General features: G+C 38.7%; 3 protein-coding genes across 3 annotated transcripts; 2 read left to right on the forward strand and 1 right to left on the reverse strand.

Moving 5' to 3' along the window:
* The first annotated feature begins 337 nt into the window (after positions 1–337).
* On the forward strand, positions 338–4740 carry LOC136282274 (SRA stem-loop-interacting RNA-binding protein, mitochondrial-like). Its single transcript, XM_066169662.1, has 4 exons — positions 338–492; positions 879–937; positions 2391–2498; positions 3653–4740. Exons 1-4 carry the CDS (start codon positions 423–425, stop codon positions 3701–3703), a joined length of 288 nt encoding a protein of 95 aa, XP_066025759.1. The 5' UTR covers positions 338–422; the 3' UTR covers positions 3704–4740.
* Positions 4741–8484: 3744 nt separating this feature from the next.
* Positions 8485–10335, reverse strand: LOC136282358 (carbohydrate sulfotransferase 1-like). Its single transcript, XM_066169894.1, has one exon. It carries the CDS (start codon positions 10129–10131, stop codon positions 8761–8763), a length of 1371 nt encoding a protein of 456 aa, XP_066025991.1. The 5' UTR covers positions 10132–10335; the 3' UTR covers positions 8485–8760.
* Positions 10336–11642: 1307 nt separating this feature from the next.
* LOC131783947 (SNW domain-containing protein 1-like) lies at positions 11643–21719 on the forward strand. The gene is given in 19 exon segments (XM_059100724.2): positions 11643–11744; positions 11825–11900; positions 11993–12067; positions 13065–13108; positions 13463–13493; positions 13607–13702; positions 14503–14598; positions 14910–14920; positions 14922–15119; positions 16057–16126; positions 16480–16545; positions 16710–16826; positions 17627–17663; positions 17666–17761; positions 18319–18418; positions 18978–19095; positions 19477–19637; positions 20307–20465; positions 21260–21719. Coding segments are annotated over 19 exon segments (1602 nt in total). The 5' UTR covers positions 11643–11730; the 3' UTR covers positions 21297–21719.
* The last annotated feature ends 1702 nt before the right edge of the window (positions 21720–23421 follow it).

Here is a 23421-nt window from a genome sequence, read left to right on the forward strand (position 1 = left end):
GTCTAGAAGCGGCAGAATTGAAAATCGAACGTGCAAACGACTGAAAATCCGTTCTCCGCGAGGAATGTTTTGTCTTTCATCCACAACCGCCGCCCCCTATGGATCGCGGGGTTTGTTTTTAATAAGAGAGGGTGCGAATTTTTGTTACTGATTTTTTTTTTGTTCGTTAAAAAAAAAACAGGAAAAAACAACAACAACAAACAAATCTGCACATGCCAAAGCACCAAAGCTTAGCAGATGCACAGACGTTATTCAACTCTGTTACCGGACTTCAACGATGTGCCAAAGTCCAAATAATGGCCAGCAGTTTCTCCCAACAGAACTAGTTTTCACTCTCTCTCGCTCCTTGTCAGCGATAAGGAGCCAAAATGACCCTGGGCTCGAGATTACTCTAGCTCGTATTAGCTCTTCCTCTCTCTAAAATGGCGTCGTCTCGAATTGTGGGTCCTCACACAATTTTCGTGTCCAAAGTGCCATGGACGGTTTGTCGAGGTTAGTAATGATCACTTGTTGTTAAAAAACTCTTACAAAATAGCATATCATTGGCATCAGACAGATATGGCACCTTGTAGATATTACATTCGGAACCCTAACCACGTGCAGCTATAGTTTCAATTTGTTATTCCTAGGATGTTAATCAAATCTTCAAAATAATTTCTATTAAAGCCAGATTATTTACAGCTTCTCGCGAAACGAGAGGGAAACCCAATCTGGCTTCTTTTGATTTGAATATGAGCCATGATGGTTTCAGAATTAGTTACATAACGGAGGCAGAATTAACGACAGTTAGTGTGGGTTGAAAACCGGCTTACACCGAGAATTGACAATCAGATTTTGGGAGTAAAATGCTTACTTTGTATTAATGAATTTTTAAACAGATACCCTGAGCGCGTACTTTCAGCAGTTTGGAAAAGTCAAAAGTTCGAAAATTTCATTTGTAAGTACTTATTAATTTTTGTAACCACAAGTTTCCCTAGCTCACTTCTCCAGAGAAGGGAAAGATTATTCATGGAAATGTATGTCGTTATTCATGAAAGCGTCATGCATTGTGTTACGCGGTGCTAGGTTACATGAGGAACTGGTGATAATATGAACCATTATAAGGAAATGAAACAAAATGCTGACGATTTACAACACTAACTATTGGGAGATAATTATATACATAATTATAATTCATATTATGAACATTTTACAGGTGAGATTAATAACAGTTACTCATTCTATGTGTGTCCATTGTGGTTTCTGGTGATCTCTGCTGTTTTGTGAGCAGCCTTGGACTCCATTTTATGACAGGAATAACATTGATGGCAAAGTAAGCTCAAATTGGCAGAGATCACCAGAAACCACAAGCAACACACAAGCAATGAGCAAGTTTGATCAATTTAACATGTAAAGTGTTCATATTTCAGAATATGTAGTGTAGTAAATTGACCATATTTTGTTCCCCATAATAATCCTTATAAGGGGTTCAAATTCTCAATGGTTTCTCACATTATCTAACACTGTGTAACACATTGGGTGAAGCTGTCAGAAATAAAAACAAACGAGTCCAAGAATTAATCTTTCCCTTTTCTTGAGATGTGAGCTTGGGATGCCTGTGTTTTAACTCATTCTTGTGTTCACTTTTGTTTATACTTGCCAATGCCAGCATAGTTTACCTATCTCCTTGAATGAAGCAACAGAAGACACTAAATAATTTAACAAATTTTTGGTTTTCAAGAAAATCTGTAAGTCCATGCAGTGCATTAATTTGCAATTTAAAAGGATCCAGTAACCCTATCATTTCTAGGGGTGACCAGAGGGAATTTCTCCTTACAATATCAATACAATATCAAGCAGATAAGTGAAAAGAATAACAAAAAAAATAAACTAGGCGATCATTTCTTTATATCAAACACCAAATTCTCAGAATTAACATTGTAAGAAATGCATGGCAGATAGTAAAGAGAATCAGTTTTAAGATATTAGGAGTGAAGAGGTTAATAAAGTTGTGATGGTGTAAGGTCAGTGGTCTCGAATTTGTTAAATCCAATTTAAATTCTGTTAATGATATTAGAGAAGAAAAACTATTTTACACTGTCTTAGAATCTTCAATTTCTTTTCTTGGAAAATGTTACCAAGGCAATTATGAAATGCTGCATGTGACCCCTAAATTTTATTCTGAATTGCTTTACCTTCTTATTAATCTGTTCTTGCATCTTCATTTGTAACAGCTATTTTTCGGGGAGGTTCTCACCATAAAGATTTTTTAACACATGATATTTCTCTCTTCATAAGCTATTGTATGTTCATTTAGTTGTCCAATTTTTCATCCCACAACACTGACCAAGGGCTAGAATTTTTGTTGGCAAAATTTAAGTTACTAATAGGTCACTTACCATTTTGAACAGGACAAATACACAGCCAGACATAGAGGGTTTGGTTTTGTTGAATTTGGATCATCTGAAGGGTTTAAGAAAGCACTTGCCACAGAAAATCATGTGATTGAGGGATCAAAGGTAAGTTCAAGTGAATTGCACTTCCACAGTGTTTCTCAAGGTCACCTGTAATTTTATATCCAAGGTTATTTGTACCCAGTCTATTCTTATCCAGCTTGGACCATTTAAACCCAGTCCATTAAGTCATTCAGCATCAGAACTATTACAGTGTATTTTCCTTGTTACCGTTAAGTAAGTTTAAACCCTTAAACAGAGATAGGCATGCATATTCTCCACACTGTTCTCTGTACACATCCAGTGGTACTGACATGGAGAATTTTTTCAACAGTCAAGAGCTTCTCTTGTGGTTGATCATTTCCCTTATTCCCATGGCCTTTATGTTTGATTCCACAGTGACAGTGTAAGGAGAAATACAATGCCAATCACCTTTAACCCTTTAACTCCCAAGATGTCATGAGTAATTCTCCTTACTGGCTGCTAAATGATGCTAAAGGAGAAATTCTGTTTTGATCACTCACAGGAGTTAAAGGGTGAAAAACAGCAATATTACTTGAGTGAGTTAAAATAAGTTTTGTTTACAATGTGTCCATTTTTGATACACAACCACCAAATTTAAGGCCTGAAAATTTGGGGTGTGGGAGTCTTAAGACAGATGTAAAGAAGGTGAAGGTCACAAGTAAACACAACTCAATTTTACTTGAATATAACTTGCTTGACTCTACCAACTTGTTGTATACAAAAATCAATATCAGTTCACATGTGCATGTATGACGCACTTCAAGTGAGTGAATATTAGGATGGGTACAATCAACCTGCAGTTCAGGTACAAACATAACCCAAATTTGGTACTGGGTATGAAACAACTGTGGGTACAAAAACAACTGGATACCCTTGTCTACCAGAAAGGTGTAAGAATGATTGTCAGAAATTTGAAATTGAACTGCTCAGTGTTTCAAAAGGTCGCCTGATTACCTTTACCCTTTCACTCCCACAAGTGACCAAGACAGAATTTCTCCTTACAATATCAATACAATATCAAGCAGGCAGGTGATGAGAATAGAGAAGAATATCAATTATGGGATTATTAGTTGATCCAATACTAAATTCTCTGAACTAAAATCATAAGAATTGTATGGTAGATAGTCAGGAGAATTACTAATTAGATCTTGAAAGGCAGAAAGGGTTAATAAAACTTTCAAATTTTGCTTACTTAGGTTTTAATTTATCCAAATCAAGATGCACCTGAGGGGTCCACAGAAGTCTAACACTCACTCCATGCCTCTTCTCCTCAACAGCAGAATTATCAGTTATTCTTGGATAGCACATAATTCTTACTGAGAAAGGCAATTTAAAGCAAATTCAAAGCTGGAATTTTCCTCTCTTCTTTTGGCAACCTTTTTGAACAATTCTGTATTTCTAATGTGTTTAATCCAAGAACTTTTGTGTCTTTTATGGACAACTTGTTTGTTAGCAATTGCTATTTATACCTGTAAATGCAAGAAAAAAATAAATTGCTGTATTCATTATGCAGGGAGAATAGGCAGAAGAGAAGAAGAAACTTGCAAAGACTCTTATGAACCTTTATTTTGATATGTTTTTCTCTGAGAACTATTAGACTTAAGTAGCAAGTTTTTACCAGAAAAAAGGATGAAGTGTACAAAAAATCCAAATTGATGTAATCTCTAAAAGTACTTTGTGCAGCAAGAATGGGCAAAATTAAAAAAACTTAACTTGCAACAACTAATACAAAGCTTTTATTAATGTGTTTTTTTATCTCAGAATTATTAAACTGAACATCTTTTTAGATTGAAAAAGGTTTCAGTTTTGGATTAATGAAATGACTGAGATGAAGTCAAGGCCCCATAGCATTCCCACCCGGCACTTGGTAGTGTCTTAGTGGTAGTATTTTGTGCTTAATTGCTTCATGGTTTGGCTAAGGTTTCATTGTCCTCACAGGAAAAAAAGACAAACCAACAAGTACAGCCTTCACTAATACCAGAATTACAGACTTTTCCAGGGGGAGAAAAAGTGAAGAACAGGTTTTGGAGAATTGTGAACTTGGTATGAATGCAAACCTGTCAGTTCATTTCTGACATGACTATGAAATGGCGTACAATTGTTGGATAGCCTGTACCAGGCACTCATTCCACGCGAAGACTGGGCTTAGCTAGGTTTCTTCGAGATGCGATGTGAGGGGTCAAGGTAATAAATATCTGCGCCTCTTACATGATTCACTGCCTTGTATATCAGCGGCTCATAGTCATGCATCGAGAGGGACTGGTCAATAAAGTCTAAAACCAAACAGTATGTGCTCTTGTATTCTTGGATTTTGCGCGTTTTTAAAAACCTGAATTGAAGATGTTATACATTACTAACTTATGAAAAAGTTCGAAGGTCGCCGGGCCGATTATTACTCTCCAGTCCATGCCTTCATCCACACTGACTTGAGCTGGTGTTTGCGGGGTAATATTTGTGCTCTGTGACGAAGTATTCATGTGAAAATGCCTCGGCTTAGTTAAAGTATGATATCTTATCGGTTTTACGGGTAATGTTTTGTTTCTTTCAGTTCTTGAGTAGGTATTTTAAGACCTTTTATGCCTTCGAACTTAAAAGTTTGAAGGCATACTTGTATTTTACTATAATTAGCAGTAATGACGCAATCTGATGGACCAATTTGCCGTTGTCAATAAGAGTTTGTATAATAAGCTCAGTTATGCACGCATTCTGATTGGTTCTCACTTATGATCTATTGGAGGACAGACGTATAGATGACGTCATCATTAAAATTTTTTTTTAATTCTCTATTATATAAAGCAAATAGATTCCAAGTTGCCGCGCGTCTGTTCAGTAGTAGATCGCAGAGGACGTCAAAATGTGGTAAGAACATCAGTGACACACTCGGCTGCGCCTTGTGTGCCACTTTTTTGTTCTTACCACATTTTTACGTCATCTGTGATCTATTACTGAACAGACGCACGGCAACTTGGAATCTATTTGTTAAACAGGCGACATTGCTTGCGTCAAAATGTCACGCAATGCATTTTATCATTAATGCTACCAGAACTAAGTGGAGTCCAATTCCGCCTGTGATCATATGAGTGATAAACAAAATCAGACGACCGCGAAGCGGACTCCGATTTGTTAATCACGAAGTCCTGTTACCAATCAATCGTTACCATTATAATTTCCTCAAATGTGATTGGTGCATCAGCTGCTTCATTTTTCACTAATCATTCTGTACAGTTGTAATCAGACAGTTAGCTGTAATCGGACACCTGTAATTGGAAAGTTGAAGCAGCCAATCATACTAGGTCCACTAAGCTAAATTCACCAATCACAGAATTGATCAGATTAACCATAGCAACAACCACTTATCCAAAGAAAAATAAGGCAATTTCCAAAATAGAGGAATATTTAACTAAAGACATTGTCTCCACTGTAGATACTTGTTCTAGGTGTATTCGTTTTCTCGGAAATTGAAATGGTTATGATTTATTGGTAACAGGATTTCTTGTCGTCTAATTCTTTCAGTAATCATAATCGTGTTAAACAAATCGGACTCCCGCTTCGCGTCCATCTGATTTTGTTAATCACCCGTATGATTACGGACCGAATTGGACTCCACTCGGTCCTATTACCATTATTGATCAAATTTATTTTAAAATTGGTGAAAGAAAGTAGACATCGGTCATACGTTTTCATGTTTGTACTCATGACGTTTGGTGGGTAAATTATCTGGATAACCTTCTTTAAAGATCGCTCAGGAAGTAAAATTAGGATTAGTTTAAGAAAAGCCCAATTCATTTTCAAGGGCGTAATTCTAAGGAAAAAAGATTAAGTCTTGCAGTAATTTTTTTTTTTTAATTTTTCTTTGATGATGTAAATTGAACTCCCTTTAACCCACGATTCGCGAAAATTTCTCATTCCCGCAACCTGCATCGATCATAACTGCTTCCCAAGAAGATTGCGGGTGTAACACAAATTACTGAGCTCGCCACATTAACTGTACACATTTACATATTTAAGAATGGCAATTTTAGAGCATTAATATAGTAATATAGAGTAGAACAAAGCGAGGTCATACAGGTTTGACTGCAACTTCATTATGAACGCAAGTAGTTGAAATGGTTTTTTCTTTTCCACGGCTCATCTGGGAAGGTATGATTGTATAAGAAAACGACAGGTAAACATATTTTTTTAAACTTACCAAGATTTTCAATGAAGATTGAGTCATTTTTTGAGGAGTTTTCTCAAATGAGAGAAAAAGTTTGAAGCTTCTGAAAAAAAAGGAAGTCACTGTGAGTTTATGAAACCCAGTTGACGACACGGTGAGAAAAAAGTAATTCGCATTTAATAAAAGAATTTCTCGTGTGGTTAGGTTTATCGCGAGGTTTTGACGTAGTGTTTCATTGACCACTTCATTTACTAATATTCACACGTCCCTGTAGTAGTCCAAGAGCACTTCGACCTTTACGACTCAGAGACTCGTCAACACTAATATAACAGAGTTTTCACCTCGAAAACGAGACATCAGTTACTCTTAAGATTACTATCGTCTTTCTTTTTTGTAAAATAGAAACGATCTTCGATCGATGTCAGACACAAATTGCTGGGGCTCGTGTAAACGTTCACATCGCCTGGTTATCGGCACAAAATGACGAAAGCGAGGCTATGGAAGAGATCACGTGGTCATTTGACGTAAGCCTTTTTTGACAGCTTTTTTGTCGCTCTGCTAAGACTGTTACATTCTATATAGAAGGCAGTTGGCTAAACACGAAAAAAAATAAATGAATGAAAACTAGAAAGGAGAAAGAACGAGAACTACAACACTACAATATAGAAAACTATTACAATTAGTGTGGTTGAGATTACAGCTGTATCAGAATAAACCAGTTTTAATTAGGGAATCACGATGCTATGTGCTTCAGTAGGCGCCAGTGGAAAGTGGACAGAAACTATCAAGACCTGTGCTGATTGATTCCAGCCTTTAAATTTACAAATGACAATTCAGTTGTATCCTGGTAACTAGACTGTTACTGAATTAAGACTTTTGTTGGAAGCTCATAGCCTGTGTCCATAACAATAAGCCTTTTCTATCATATCAATTTGATTTTAGTGATTTTTATAAGATGCAGTGATTTCTACAAGTCAGAAGTAGATTCGGCTCAGTTTAATTTCCTGTGTTACATGTAGTTTTACTTGGGTAGTCGCACCTTGAATAAGAAGAAGCCAAATTAACAAGAAATTTTGAACTGGTTAATGGCAAGTTAGCCGGGTTGTTTTCCTATATCTTAATAAAGCTTTGCAGATTAAAACGTCGAGCACAACACTATATGGGCGTCAGTTTTTGCCCAGTGATCGCAACAGATGAACCGAACGCCAGGGCTGCTTCCCAAAAGTTCCGGTGACTTTCGGGGGGGGGGGGGGGGCTTTGATGTAAACATGGCGAGTAGAGAACAGCATTTTCGAGTACGGTAACCAATGGAACTTTCGATATAGGGTCCCAGAGAGGCCTTTCACGACGTCATTTCTTAAAGCCATTTCTCGTGAAGGACCAGTGGTTTTTCATCGGCTGGGGGAGGGGTGGGATGGGAGAGGTAGAAAGATTTTTGGTTTAGTCACAATCCCCCCTATAAGGTTTTGAAGTATTCCGATGATCCTCTCCAGTTACGGTCAATTTTCAATTTTTTTTTTTTTTATAGTGCCTCCTATAAAATCTGTGGATCAATACCAGTATCTGGGCAACTACCCACCGACCCCTCCCCTAACTTGTTATCAATTGACTGTTGTTGAGTCAGGGGAGGGGTCGGTGGGCAGTTGCTCAGATACTGATATTGATCCAAATCTGTTAAGGACGACTGATCCCCTTTCCCTTTCCACTGATAACCATGTGATCATGCCCTAAGTTTCTCCGAACCCCCTCCCTCTTAGACAATAAATAATGGTCGGTTCCTCGTGTCATGGGTGACTGAAAATATGCCCACGGAAAACGGGAAAATGCTTTTGAAGAATCGCAAGCGCATTTTTATCAGGACTTTATTTGAAAAATGTAAAACTCGTTGAGCTGAGATTCAAGACCCTCTTCTTTTGAGAGAGCAAAGGAAACCTTCATATTAGGGGATAGTAATAAATTTCATCGGCTGTGCTCTCGGTTCACTGAATTTGAACCATCATTTCCACATTCTTCACGGACTAAATGCCGCCACAAAGCTATTTAAATGTTCTGTTGGTGGACATGACGCAAATGCAGCAAAGTTGAAATGCCTCACTTGTCTTGCGGAAGCGATCTATGAGAGTTTCTCCCGGAGCAGGTTCCACTTGTTTAATCTGTAAGCGGAAAAGACACCGTCCTTAATTCGTCTTCGTCTTCGACAATCTTGTAGCCGAGAAGATTCATAACTTCGTAACATTCCGTCTCAATTAGGCGCACGATTGAATAAGGGACGTGCGCACGCCATTTTGTTACGGAGTCAGTCAGATTTTGCGCACTGTAGGAAAGCCGACGATAAATTGATTTAACGGGTGATGGGGGTACAAATCCTTCGCGCAAAGTACGGTCGATCCACAAGCGGACATTCTGTGCAATACCGACCCCAACAAACTGATACAATTGTTCAGCTATTTGATGCGGGTTTGTCGCCAAGTCCTCGTATCGTAGCAGCGTATAACGTCCTTGTAACCAAGCTGGGGCACTGACAGCGTATTTTATATTACGCAGCATGTCGCGACATAACGATTGCGCGTGATCACGCACCGATTTTATGGTCCAATTTTCGTGTGAACTGTGTAGAACGCGCGCATTTACAACGGCGCGCGGATCCCTCACTAAATGAATCACTTTGAGCGAGTAATCGACAGGGCCTGTGTTGTCCATGAGATAGGAGAGTTTGTGAATGGATTTCATTCGGATTGTTTTGACAACGGTGTGTTTATGTAGTCGACAAATCGCCGACGCTGATTGTGGCCTTAATGGCGCACATTTTCGGATGCTAAAGTGTGGAGTGTTTAAATTCTCGGGGCATAAGGGGGGTGAAGAGATGGCTCGACTTGAAAGGCGATGTCGAAGTGCACTGTATTGGTACGATAAAAAATCCGTAAAGTACGAAAGTTCCAGAAAGTTACAATGAAAAATGCTGTTGAGAAGATGAGTTACCATTGCATCGTAAACGCTCTCGGGGCGATTGTCCTTATAATAATCCAAAGATTCCAAAGGTTCAAAAAGGTAAAAAATATTAGGATGCTGATTCAGAAGTTCTCCTAAGAGAGAGCTTCCGGAAGCGGAGTCCGAGATGATAAGAATATTCTGTCGCAGTTTACTCCCGTATTTACTTGCTAATGAATCAAGTTCCATGAATTTGTTTAATCTCTCGTACATTGCGAGCTTCTTACGCAATGCGTCGATTTCTTTGTACAACTTGGAGCAGTTCGTGTTTTGTTCGAAATTTTTATCTGCGTTCTTTGTATTATCTTTTGCCGAGCCATCTTTGTCGTTGCATCCGTCGTGATCTGGAATAAACGTCTTGAATTCGTCCATCTTGGAGGCACTTTGAAGTTGCCGATTTTTGAGACACATCGCATCGGAATCTTCGTTTCTCGTGAGGAAGAGAATGGCACACATTAAAAAAAAGGCGACCAGCAAAAGGGAAGGCGAAATTACTCTTCTTAAAAAAATTCTCTGGAGAGAACGAAGCATTCTCTTGAAATCCTGCGAATTGGGTTGCGCCGCACCATTTCAAGCAACTGCCTGCTTCATGCTTTTGAAATCCTCCTTACAAGTAATTCGTGAAAGGCCTCTGGTACGGCCTTCCATTCACTAGCGACAAATCGCTTTTAAACAACAGTAGGTCTCCCGTGGAAAATTCATTCATCGTGTTCTTGACTCTTCGTGAAATATCAATGTTAGCTTGTAACACTGTGCCTGGCACCCGCTTTCGCCAGTCAACCTTTAGTCCACCCGTCAGGTTTCACATTTTTGTTCTGACCATATATGGAGAGAATAAATTATTGAAGTGACTTTGTTTAGCAATGCTCTCTGAAGCGGTGAAGCGTTGGACATTTCTGCGGATAGTTTCATAACCAAAAAATAATAGACTCAAACTTTTCCTTGTTTTAATTAGCGCTGCCATTTCTAGCGAACAAAGTGCCAGGTTTGACAGAGGTTCAGAGCAAAAGTGGATTTGAGTGAAATCTAAATATTTTCACCTGTTTTATTACCCTGTTTGGTACCTGTTTTTTTCTGCTCAAATTTTTCTCTCAATTTTCTAAGTACAACGTCATCAGTTCGACTTCTAAAGATTCCCGCAACTTTGAACCATCGTGGACTCTGAACAAGTTGTTTTATGAACGATTACTGACTCATCAAATAACTCCCCAGCCCCTAATTAAATTTCAATTTTTTGCTCCGGATCACTGCTTTTGAAAAAAACAAACATTTCGCCTTACAAAAACAGTCTGTTGAAGCTATGAAAGAAAGTAACTTTTCATTGAAACACCGTCAGTAGACCAATCTTTGGTTTCTGGGCAGGTTTGGCTGGTTTGTATGGACGCAAGAAAAAAATCATAACAGGTTTGGTTTAGCAAAATTTCATACGAGGCCAGGAACAAGGAAAAAAAAAACAGAGAAAAGGAGAAGTAAGCGACAAGTAGAAGCATACAGCCCTTCGATGACCTCTCTCATCCCCAGGAACCATCGGTTCCTTTAGCGAGCAAACCCAACCGGTTATTAGAACTGATGGGCTCTGGGGACGAGCCTGTGTACCAAGCCATTCCAATTCAGATGCCACCTGCAAATGAAACCTAAAAGAAGCCTGGGAGCAATACTTTTTTGCGATTTCGCTGATGTGCTTGAAACAAATTTACGAATGTCATCCTTTGTGTCAGTTCAGCGGTGTGAATAAACCGCTGACCGAGAAACTAGCTGAGATTCAATAAGCTTGCAAAATTGAGGAGTTGTCTGCGGTTCAATTTTTGGGGAGTTTCACTGGAGGCATGACTCAGCAACATCTAAAATAATCTACACGAGTGAAAGACGGAATCCATGATCATAAGGTACCCCTTATTGAGAATTTGACATAACTTGGGTGAATTTCTGTTTCAGGATAAAAAAAAACGGTGGGTTCAATATTAGTAATATCTGCTTTTTTTGAGACACCTTTTCACCACACCACGTTTTCGATGAGCCCGTAAATATTCAGAAGTCCCATCATACACTTCACTCGAATGATCGCAGCATGCTGGCAAGGACTCTTGGGATTACGGACGATTCGGCTTCGTTGCTCATAGCAGGAGAAAGATGTCTTTAGCAAGGTACTTCCTATCAGCTTTTTCATTTTTAAAAGAAGATATTTTGTAGATTTTGCTAATTAAACTGACGTTTACTATTTCAGTCTCCTTCCAGCACCGCTGCATGTGCCTTATCGCGAAAGAGATGAAGACGATGAGTTAGAGAAAGCTTACAAAGAGGTGAGCGTTCTGTGTAGTCGGCCATGTTTGATTTGACCTGTTGTTCGATCGCGAGGTTTATTATGATTTTTACTCGGTCGATCTTTGTTTAGTTAAAGGTAACAGCTTTTAAGAAAGAGCCTCCTCCATATGGAAAAAGACAGGGCTGGATTCCAAGAAAGTTGGAGGTTTGTTGATGATAACGCTCAGAAATTTAAAATTGCCATGCAAATCAAGGTTACATGCCCGCCTGTGATATACAGATTGTAATTATGGACCACCTTATCACCTTTTAGTTGTGTTCTATGTAGTTTTATATATTTATATGCTGCTGAGTTTTTTTCTTACATAGAAGATTCTTGTTGTTATCACACGAGACTCTGGATAATAACATACATCTTGACATGGCAGCTTCGACAACAATCACGTTCCTCTATTTTAGTCATAGCCACATGTTTTCTTTAGTAAACGTTGCATTTCAGAAGAATGTGGCATATCATAGAACAAAAACAGCTATATTTTGCCAGGCAGGAATGTAGAGCGTTAGTGCGTAGGTAGCGATTTTCAAATTACAGAAAAGGCTTGCCCTCTCATTGATATTAAGCCTTAATTGTTTAAATGTTTGCAGACATTGAAGTATTTGCACTGTAATTTTTGGTGATATATAAGGATAAACTTAATGCTATTGGTACAATGTGGAAAAATTCCTTGTTGCCACTATTACAATCACTTTGATTTGAAAAAAATGAAGGCAGCGAAGCTACATGTTCAAACTAGCGATGTAGCTTGAGAATGATCATTCTGAAATTTTCTTCCTTAAATGCACTCTTACTGATATACAGGTTCATGCACATAAGATATCAGGATATTAACTACTATTCACTGAAGTGCCAGTGGCTAGTGGTGGTTCTTTACTGAGTTTATAACTGGTGAGGTAAATATCTGTGGCTAGCCACTGACACTGCTGTGAATAGTTGTTGGGATGATACAGCACAAAAGGATAATTTCAACACTTGCAAATACTACGCTTGGCACTTGGATGTGAATAGTAAAGAATATTTTGAGTTAAAGTAGCCAATCAGAGCGTGCCTTCAACACTGTCCACTGTTTTGATGTATAGTAAAATATATTGTCAAACTTGAGATTGTTGAACATACTGTTATGTTGATTGTTTTTGTTCTTCAGGACTTTGGTGATGGTGGTGCTTTTCCCGAAATTCATGTGGCACAGTATCCTTATGTGTATTTTTTTTTTTTTTGTTCGAGAGAGGACAATAAGCAGGGTTTTGGTTAATCATCTTCATTATGAGATTTTGTTTGAAGAGAGTTACTATAAAGATATTATAACAGAACTTGTGGCCTTTTGCTGTACTAGACAGTGGATTGGTTGGTCTGTGTTCAAGGTGTGACTGGATCATTTTGTAACTTTACCCTTACAGTGTCTCTCTCCAACCATGAATATAAATGAGAACTAGCCAGAGGATTATATATATATTTTTGAATGTGTATTTAATTACTTGCTATGGTCTAAGTAAAAGGTTTGATTATGTTTGACCAAAACTTTCCTTAACAAGAATCTTTCAGGTATCCTCTGGACATGGGGCGAACAAAAAAGGTCAGATATGTTGTCTTTAAAGGGATAAGAGTGTTATGTGAATTATGTTTTTGTTAGCCTTTGGAACTCTCACTTCTGATGTTTCATGACTTTGTGTTTATTGTGTGTTACAGCCTGCTTCAGGAACAAATGCTCTACCAGTGCAGCTTGATTCAAAAGGCAGAGTGAAGTATGATGCTCTTGTTAAACAGGGACATGGCAAAGATAAGGTAACAAAACCTGGTTATGGTTCCAGGAGAAATAAGCGTTAGAGACATATCATTTTTACATGTACCCCTCCCAGCAACTCTTTGACACCTAAAAATGACTAGCATCTAATTTCTCATCACAATATCAGACCTGTCACGAAAGAACAACGAACCGATGCCATTTATTCTATTCCTTGCAATGACTGTGACAACAAATACATTGGACAGACCAAACGTCAGTTTGGTACACGGTTAAAAGAGCACCAAAAAGCAGTTTTTCTTTGCAAAAAGGAAAATTCAGCTTTATCGGAGCATACATGCCTAACCAACCATACAATTGGGTGGAATAATTCTAAAATTATCACCACTAATCGGCGTTACCACCAGCACCTTTGTTTGGAGGCTTGGCATATTAACTCCGCCCATGCTCCTTTAAATCGTGACGATGGCGGTTTGCTTCCTGACACCTATTTACACCTCATCAGAAAAAAAGGCTGCTAATTAGTGATCATAGAAAAGAACCTCTTGTTGCAGCGTTTAGATCACCCCTGATGAAGGCACTAGACAGGAGTGTCGAAACGTTGGGTCTATGAATTGTAACTTCTTCAGTTACATTCATTAAATCTGCAAACAGAGTAGCATCAAACTATGCCAGATTTTGAGAGTTAACACTTTTCCGCTGTTACTTTAATTCATTTTCCATGATTTAAAAGACATAACTTAAAATTTTGCACTGTGTCTGTTTAGATTAGTAATAACAATACCTCTTGGTTGATTTAGTATCAAATTCAGTTTTTAATTTATTTTTCTTATGTTTTCAGGTTGTGCATTCCAGATTCCAAGACTTAGTTCCTGTACATTTAAAAGATGAAGGTGATCCCGACTTAGAAAGACCATCAGAGGAAGATATTGAAGAGGTAAATTAACCTGCTTATAATGTGACCAAAACACACAATATTGTTCAGCAATACCTTCTTGTAGCTCTGTGTTAGAGAATCTGTCTATTTTAGTCGGTGTTGTCATCAGAATAAAAAAATAGATAAGTGTTTTTTCTCTCAAGAGAATTTCATTGAAATTTGTTTTTACTGACAACATTGTTAGTGTCTAATTCCTTTCTTAGCATTCTCTCAATACTTTTTGGATTTATGAACTTATCTGCATTATTTCAAGGATCCCTTAATATCTTGTAGTCTATTAACTTATTTTTTCTGAAATGAATTAACTTCAGACAACCAGGAAACAAGAGAAGCTCTGGAAAAAGAGTTACAACAAAAATTGCTGCAGCACAGCCCACCCAGGTTGCTCAGAAGCCACAGGCAGCCCAGTACATCAGATACACACCTTCCCAGCAAGGAGTAGCTTTCAACTCTGGTGCTAAACAGCGAGTCATAAGAATGGTGGAGATGCAGAAAGATCCTATGGAGCCACCAAGATTTAAGTATGGCAATTGAATAGATTACAGATCATTTCTTACCAACAGTCATTTCATACTCGGTCAGTTGAGTCATTTTGTATCCAGCTCAGTTGTTTTGTTCCCAAACTAGTAAAGTATTTTTTCCATGTTGACACCCGACGGAAAGTATCACACTTTCACAAACTGTTATTATTAAAAAAGTCATGGGTATAAACAATAGATTTTTCTGTGAATAATATCATGCTTGCCTTGTGCTAGGCAATAATTAAGTTGTTTTGGTTAAGAGAGTCACGAGTACACATGTACACAAGACAATTTTGTTCGTTACTTACTCACTTGACTCTACTAACTTGTCATACACAATGATTGACATCTGTTCACGCACTCTTGTGTGAGGTATTTTGAAAGCATGTGTAAATTGACCAGGAGTTTGGGTACGAACCAACTTAAACTTGGGTTTCAAACCAACCCAAACTGGGTATGAATCTACTGCATTTGGATAAAAAATGGCAGAGGGTGCAAAGTGACTGGATACCTTGAATACTTCTGTACTACAACATACTGAATCTTTAAGTTTTTTTTTTCCCAAAGTTGTGACTGTAAAGTTTGGATGAGTTATCTACATGTTCTTATTTTTCATTAACACTATCTTTTTTCATCTTCTTGAGAGAAAATTGACAGATTATCATTCAGTCTGCCCATTGATCAATCAGTTTCCAGACAAAGCTGATGACAAGTTTAAGATTGTCATAAGCATATTACTGTTGAAGAATTCTTGGAGCAGATTGCCTGGGAATTCACTCTAAGTCTTCTCTGCTCATCACTGATCTGCCGAATTATCTTCCCCTTGTAGCTTAAAAAAATTATTTAGAATTTTGATGGAAGGAAGGCTACTAAGAAAATGAAAGTACTTTGATGCATATCTAAACAGTAATCTTACACTTGTCTTGTATATTTTTAGAACAAACAAGAAGATCCCTAGGGGACCCCCCTCACCTCCTGCACCAGTAATGCACTCACCAAGCAGAAAGGTATGTGAGAAAGTGCCCATCAAATGAATGTTCCTTCACAAATCCAGGAAGGCAGTATTCTTAAGAGTACTACTGAGACTTTTTAGGTGGATGTTGCCTGGGGAGTATCTTTCTAATTTGACGGCTTTGAAATTTTTAATGCAGGTGCAACAGATGAAACTAAAATTTGTCATTTGATTTTGTTGGGACAATTCTAGTTTTGTCTGCTAGTGCGGAAAGGCCCAAAGATATGTTAATAAGCTGTAGTGTTTCCACAGAATGTCCTGTGTCCACTGGTTGTAAGGGAGTTTAGATTTAGTTGGAATTTTGGGCTGTGACTTGAAAATGCTACCATTAGTATTTCTTTTCCTCAGGTGACTGTGAAAGAACAGCAGGAGTGGAAGATCCCTCCCTGTATTTCCAACTGGAAGAATGCCAAGGTAATTTGATTGGAGGACAATTTAAAATGTACTTAAGAAAAGAAATCGAGGGAAGGCTCTTTACAGCATGTGCTTCTCTGAATCAAGGGCTACATATGGAAAATATGCATACTGATGTTAGGCTATAAAATGTTAAAGTATTTGTTTTGTTGTTGTGGCTGTAGGGGTACACCATCCCTCTTGACAAACGTCTAGCCGCAGATGGGCGTGGTCTTCAAGACCCCCACATCAATGACAAGTTTGCAAAGTTGGCTGAAGCACTGTACATAGCAGACAGAAAGGTGAACTTTATGGAGAATGACTTGTAAAGGCCCAACACATGTACTTTATAACTGTTTTTAATATCACTCAACAACGAAATAACATTTGAAAATGTTTAGTTTCTTTTCTTGCCTCTAAACCAGGAAATCACATTTACCATTTATCTGGATAAATTTTGGTCATTATGAACTGTGGAAATTTGCTCCCATAAATCACAAAAAGTCACCAAAGTGCAGAATAATGTTTTACTTACCAGATCTTTCATGTCATGTGGTATTTTGCATCATTTTGGCTGAATTTTGGTAATTTCACTCAGTGGTTGCTAATTTTGTGCCCAACATACACACGCAATTTTAACAAGCCGGAGGAGGCAAGACTCCTATCACTGCACCACATTCACGTTTTGAAACTAAAAAGGGGGAGAAGTCTGAACTGCAAGCTCACCCCAGTGCTATTTGCATAAAGCAAATAGCACTAATGTTACTCCCTCTCGGATGGGATGTTGATCCATTGCAAGGCTTCCCACTTCCACCCTCAAGCATTTCGTCTGGTTTCTCTTAGAGGTCGTTGGTGCCGATTATGCCGCTGAGTGGAGAGAGAAACTTTGAGAGTAAAGTTCCTCATGACATCCTTATAATTTTATTGAGGATTGGCCATTGACTTGTACCATTGGCGCTATTGATCTTTTTGTTGTAAATAGCACTACGTACTGCAAGCAATAACTTTTTTTTTATATCATTATTTTATTACCATTGTGTACCTTGAATATGACAGAGACAGCGCATTGTGTTGAGAATAATTTGTTTGAAATTTCTGTCAGGCTCGGGAAGCTGTTGAAATGAGAGCTCAGCTGGAAAAGAGGTTGCACAGCGAGAGAAGGAGAAGAAAGAGCAGAAGTTGGCGGCGCTGGCCAAGCAAGCCAGGGAAGAACGAGCTGGCATCAGAGCTACTGCAGGTAAATCGTGCAGTTTTCAAAACAAACCGAGGGGCGTATTTTAACTGTAAAGTCCAGTTATTTCACACTGCAATTACAGCGCAACTCTTGTTGGTTCACCGTGAATACATAAAATCGAGTTACGCGTCTGTTAAAATCCTACTCGTAGGAATGCCCGGAAAGGTTTGTGCGATATAATTGCCGAGAGAAAGAAAGAGGCAAACGTTCCAAGTTTTTAAATTCTTTCTTTTTTAAAACCACTGGTGGTGAGCTTACAGTAGTAACTACAAGCAGTTTTCTTCTTGCGAATAGGATCTCAATGAACGATGGACCCTAGAGAAATAAAGTTTGAATACAGTAAAATAAAATGACGAGGGATAAAGAAATATTGGAAATTTCTATCATAAAAAAGGGATTAAACAAAATTAGGTTCTAGCTGATGTGGGATGATCCAAATTCAAAACAGGTTCCATTTGTAAATTGGTGTGAAATCATTGAACACCTCTAGTCGCAAGTGAAGTGATATTTACGCGTCTCCTCTAACAAAATTGCTGTCCTGTTTAAAACCCGTATTTTAGAGCGGTCTGAAGAGGAGAGAGAAAGAGACCAGCTGCGTCATGAACGACACAAGGAGAGAGAACGAGATCGTAGAATCTCTAAAGCTGCACCCGATAAAAGGTACCTGAAGGAATTAGATTAAGAACTTGAGCTCGGTAATGAAATGGAGAAAGATTCTTTTCTTCTTCTCGCGCGTGTGAGACAGAAAACTTTTTGTGTTGTATTTACGCACATGATGCTTTCGACGTCAGGATCCTTGTTAAATATGAACGTAGTATTGGTCTGACTCACCCATAGAGAGTCTCTGTGGCTCAATGGAAGAGTACTGCTTCGGAGCGCAGAATCCAAAGACCTGAGCTACGATTCCTCATAGGAAGTCAGATTTTTTTTCCACGTTTGTTATAGGACGAAAAAAATACCTTGGCTAAGGTGAAATAACTTTTCACATACTCTCTATATCTACTTTTATTTAAAGTAAAATGTTTTTTATCTTGACTATAGCGAAGCTTGATCACCACCCATATACTGTAATTTACTCTTATTTCCTTGGAGTGGCTGAAGCCGTATACTATGCAAAAACTCTGCTTGTCGTTCAAAATAGACATCGATTAGGATATTCACATCAGTGGTAACGGTAGATCTTTGCGCACTTACATGGAATGACTGATTGTTCCTATAGGTCCAAACTTCAGCGTGACAAAGAGCGTGACATAAGTGAGCAGATTGCATTAGGCCTGGCTTCTGCTCCTCCCTCACAGGAAGCAATGTTTGATCAGCGATTATTTAATCAAAGCAAGGTAAGTCACTACAGCTTATGTCACAATTATGCGTCTTTTTCGTATTACTTCAAGGGCATATCTAGGTGACGCGTGCAGAGGTGTACACCCCCCTCCCCTCGAATTGACTTGCGGCTCTGCTATATGCATACAAATGGTTTTACAAAATCTGCTGTATTATTTGTAATGTACTATCAGTAGTTCAGCTGTGTTATTGCCTGGTCACTCTTTAATTACGTCATTCCTTAATGGTGCACCCCCCTCGAAGGAAGATCCTGAATCTGCCGCCGTATCCCTTTCCCCCCACGCCCACCCCCCCACCTGCTTACCGATCCAATTGTATTTAGTTCGTAACCCTCCCCCTTCCACCACTCTTTGACATTCTTGTGTCTTGTCCGTTAGGGCCTGGACTCCGGATTCGCTGGAGATGACGATGGATACAATGTGTACGACAAAGCCTGGAGACGAGAGGGCAGCACAGCCAATGCAATCTATAAGCCGAGCAAGAATGTGGACCGCGATGTTTATGGAGATGATCTGGAAAAACTGGTTCAAACAAGCAGGTAATTAACTGTGATAACCAAGAACCGAGCACTGTGGGACTTTCTTCTGCCCCTAGTTATATTCCCTTTGAGATTATTGTCAAGGAAGAATTTTTTTTTTTGGGGGGGGGGTTGATATATTAAAAAGTATATTATATTAAACCTTAATTTAATATTTTTTATACTTTTAGTTTGGCTTCGATTAAAGTATTTAGTTTGACAAATCAAAAAAACGGTAATAGATTATTATTTACAATTTGATGAGCTTTTTTCATTATTTACAGTGCTATGTGGCGAAATAGATGCTTGAAAATATTGAAAACATTGTTCCGAAGAATGCAGAAATGTTCTGTCCTTTCGCTAATTTTGAGAGTAGTTTTTCAATTGAACAACGAGGGACTTATTGCTTAGCCTTTTTACTCCCAAGATCTCTTTAGTAATCTCCTTACTGTCAGCCTTACAATTCTGATGATGTTACTTCGGAGAATTTGGTATTGGATCAACTAATAATATATTTTTTTGCTTATTCTCATCACTTGTCTGGTTGATATTGGATTGACTTTGTAAGGTGAAATTGAAGAGGAGTTAAAGGATTAAGATGAGATGGTTTGGCTGTTACATTCCTCCCACTTTCACGGCTGTTTTACAATTGTTCTTATATCATGTAATCGGCACTTTCCTGTTTTTCAGGTTTCATCCTGACAAGGGATTTGCTGGCACAGATCGTGGTCAGCGGCGTGACGGGCCAGTTCAGTTCGAAAAGGAAGAGGAGGATCCTTTTGGTTTGGACAAGTTTCTTACAGAGGCTAAAAAAGGAAAGAGGCCGTTAGACGAACCCTCCAGATCAAGGTATTATATACCTCACACTCTGATGATAATCGATCGTTTAATTTGTGTGTAAACAGAACTAGAAAGATCGTAGTTTTGGCGCGCCATCTTTTTGGTCGCCATCTTTGATTTAAATGGCAGAGAAGGCTGGAGGGAGAAAAAAATTGTACCAAGGGGGTGAGCGACAGTAAAAGTTAGGAAATGGGTGGGGTGGGAGAGTAAAAGATTTCGCCTTTCCCCGCCCCCTCCCCCCAACATCGACTCTAACTCCAAATCAAACATGGCCGGTTGAATATAGCCTACGTGTAGCCGTACCCTCCTCCTCGAGGTGAAATTCATTGTCCTAAACAATGTCTTTCGCTCATGAGAAAATTGTCTCCTTTCACCGGTCCAGATAGGTTCATGTGGAACAGGCGTCCTAATAGCTGGCGCGATCGATAAATTAAGCCATTTGTGAATAAATTTTTTATCTAGTATTTTGATAAGGTACATTGGCCACCGGAAAGAGTTTAAAAAAGCTGACGTTTAGAACGTTTGCCCTTTTTTCGAAACGCCAGCTTCAGAAACTCTTTACGGTGGCCAATTTACCTCGAAAAAATAGGTGATAAAACCAAATTATTTGATAATACCGTCCATCCTACCCCACCCCACCCACCCCACCCCCTTTTACCGACACAGCACAGCACTTTCTTCAGAGACTTATTTCCTTTATTTGTGATTGTGATTTTGTTTGTTAATTTCAGTTCGACTCAGAATCAATCTGTAAATACTCCTCGGCGATAATCTATTCTATTCTATTTATTTTTTTTTTCCAGGGATCACGACAGTCGGAGTGCGAAGAGAAAACGATGAAACAGCCAAAAATTGTCGTATCATTAAAAGTAATGAACTTCTGTCAAACTACTACTCAAGGAGACAGAACTTGCGTCGAAAAGACATTTTCAAAATATATTGTCCTTGTACAAAGATCTTAGTTTTCTGTCGATTAAAACATCAGGTTACGTGACAAAAATTTCTGTCAGGAACCGCGAGCTGTGTTAGTCAAATGTTCGTTGTGGAACGAGGATTATTCCCATGGGCCAATGTAAGCATTTCGGTCCATTCAGGACTTTTTCCTGAATTTCGTGACGTTATCGTGACGCGGATTCTATACCCCGTATGTGTCAACAACTCTATTGTTGATAACCGCTGGCTCTTTACATCGTCAACAATGACAAACTGCTTGTTATTCAGATGAGTCTTTTCCTGTGTACATAGGAGTTGTTTGTGTTTAATCTAAATAATTAAAAGAAAAGGTTTTGTTGACCTGGGTCGAGTGTTGTGGCACCATTGCTGTATTACTTATATCTTTCTCATATTGCGCTCGGACCCCAAGTTCCTGACAACGAAGCAAAATTAGACATATGTATGCCCTATAAGCAGTATGATTGTTCAGTTAAATATTTACCAAACCGCGCCCTTTTTGGGGAAAGAAAATACGTTACCTTTTTTGGTTGTGAATGGAACTATTTAGGTAAGAACGTTGCTCTTTATCGCTTTAGCCACAATACCTTGTATTTTTCTTTTAAAATTTGCGCTTGGAACGAGATATTGTCGTCTCTCCACCCTACTCCCCCCCCCCCCCATTTCCACCATAGCGCGCACCCTCAGAAGCAGACACGCATGACGATCGTAAAAAAACTGTTATTCCTGATTTGAGTAACAATGTTACCAAAATGATATTTGAGAAAACTACAGACAGTTTATTGCTTCAAACAGAAACCCGTGGTATGGATTGGGGTTTGTCTTCGGACTGACGAATGCGAAAAATTGTTCAAAATTAAGAACGGTGAAACACCGGATCATGATCGTCTATTTACAGTCGCATCTAATTTGCAAGCATGCCTACCACCGGAGCTAGCCCTCGACTGGAGCCTGACCGACGAAACATTGCTTACTCCTCCTTTGGTAAACTAAAGTCACGCGGTACATTCCAGCGTTCCGTGGTCATTCGCGCGTTCTTCGGTGCAAGAAGTGTTCAGGAAAGGATACCAAAAGTTTCAGCATTACGAGTGCACAGTTAACAAGCTCGTCGTTCAGGTACACTTTGATCTTGTTTTCCGTATGAATGTCGTGTTTACTTCCACGTTTGAAGCGCGCAAAGGTTTTTATTCGGCGAGGGAGTTTCCGCGCCGCGGATATGTATGTTGCTAAGTTCCCTTCTTGACGGTAGCTAGGAGAAGTTAGGAGAGATTTTCAACGCACTAAACACGTCTCCACTTTACAGTTTTGTGAATTCTTCAAGCAAATAGCACCTGACTGACACAGAGTGATTGTGGATTCATACAGCAGTGCCGACAAAAAGAGCGCATTCACGGAAGATTTCTTATTTATGTTCGATCACCGACTGAAAACCGTGTAGAGATTTTGTACCCTCGCATCTGCTGTGTCATGTAGATTAATTCTGCAACGAATTTAGTGCTTTTTAACTAATGCTTGCTGGGATGTTATTCCGTAATTAAACTTGAAATTTATAATATAAGACAGAAATAATACAGTTTGTCAAGTTTGTTTTGCTGAATCTTGGAGGCAATTCGGAGCTCAAAACAAAACGCAGCGTACAAATCGCCGATGCATACAAAGCTGAAAGCACTACAGCAGTCTTCTGACAAAAAAGTTTGCAGCGTCTACCGAATATATTTCACTTTACCCGTTACCATGTTACAGTTTTGTGAAACCTTCAAGAAACCAACAACTTAATGTCACAGACTAATTATATATTCATACGGCAGCAGAAAAAAAGATCGCATTCCCGGAAAGCTATATTATTTATGTTCGCACAATAAGTGTAAACCGTGTAGAGATTTTTGTACCTTCGCATCTGCTTTGTTATGTCGATTAATTCAGAAATAAATTTAGTGATTTCTATCTAATCTTGCTACGTGTTATTCCGTGCCTTGACTTGAAATTTGTCGCATGAAGACAGAAACAATGCAGT

The sequence above is a fragment of the Pocillopora verrucosa genome, chromosome 7, assembly GCF_036669915.1.
Source record: "Pocillopora verrucosa isolate sample1 chromosome 7, ASM3666991v2, whole genome shotgun sequence".
In the NCBI taxonomy this organism is placed as follows: Eukaryota; Metazoa; Cnidaria; class Anthozoa; order Scleractinia; family Pocilloporidae; genus Pocillopora; species Pocillopora verrucosa.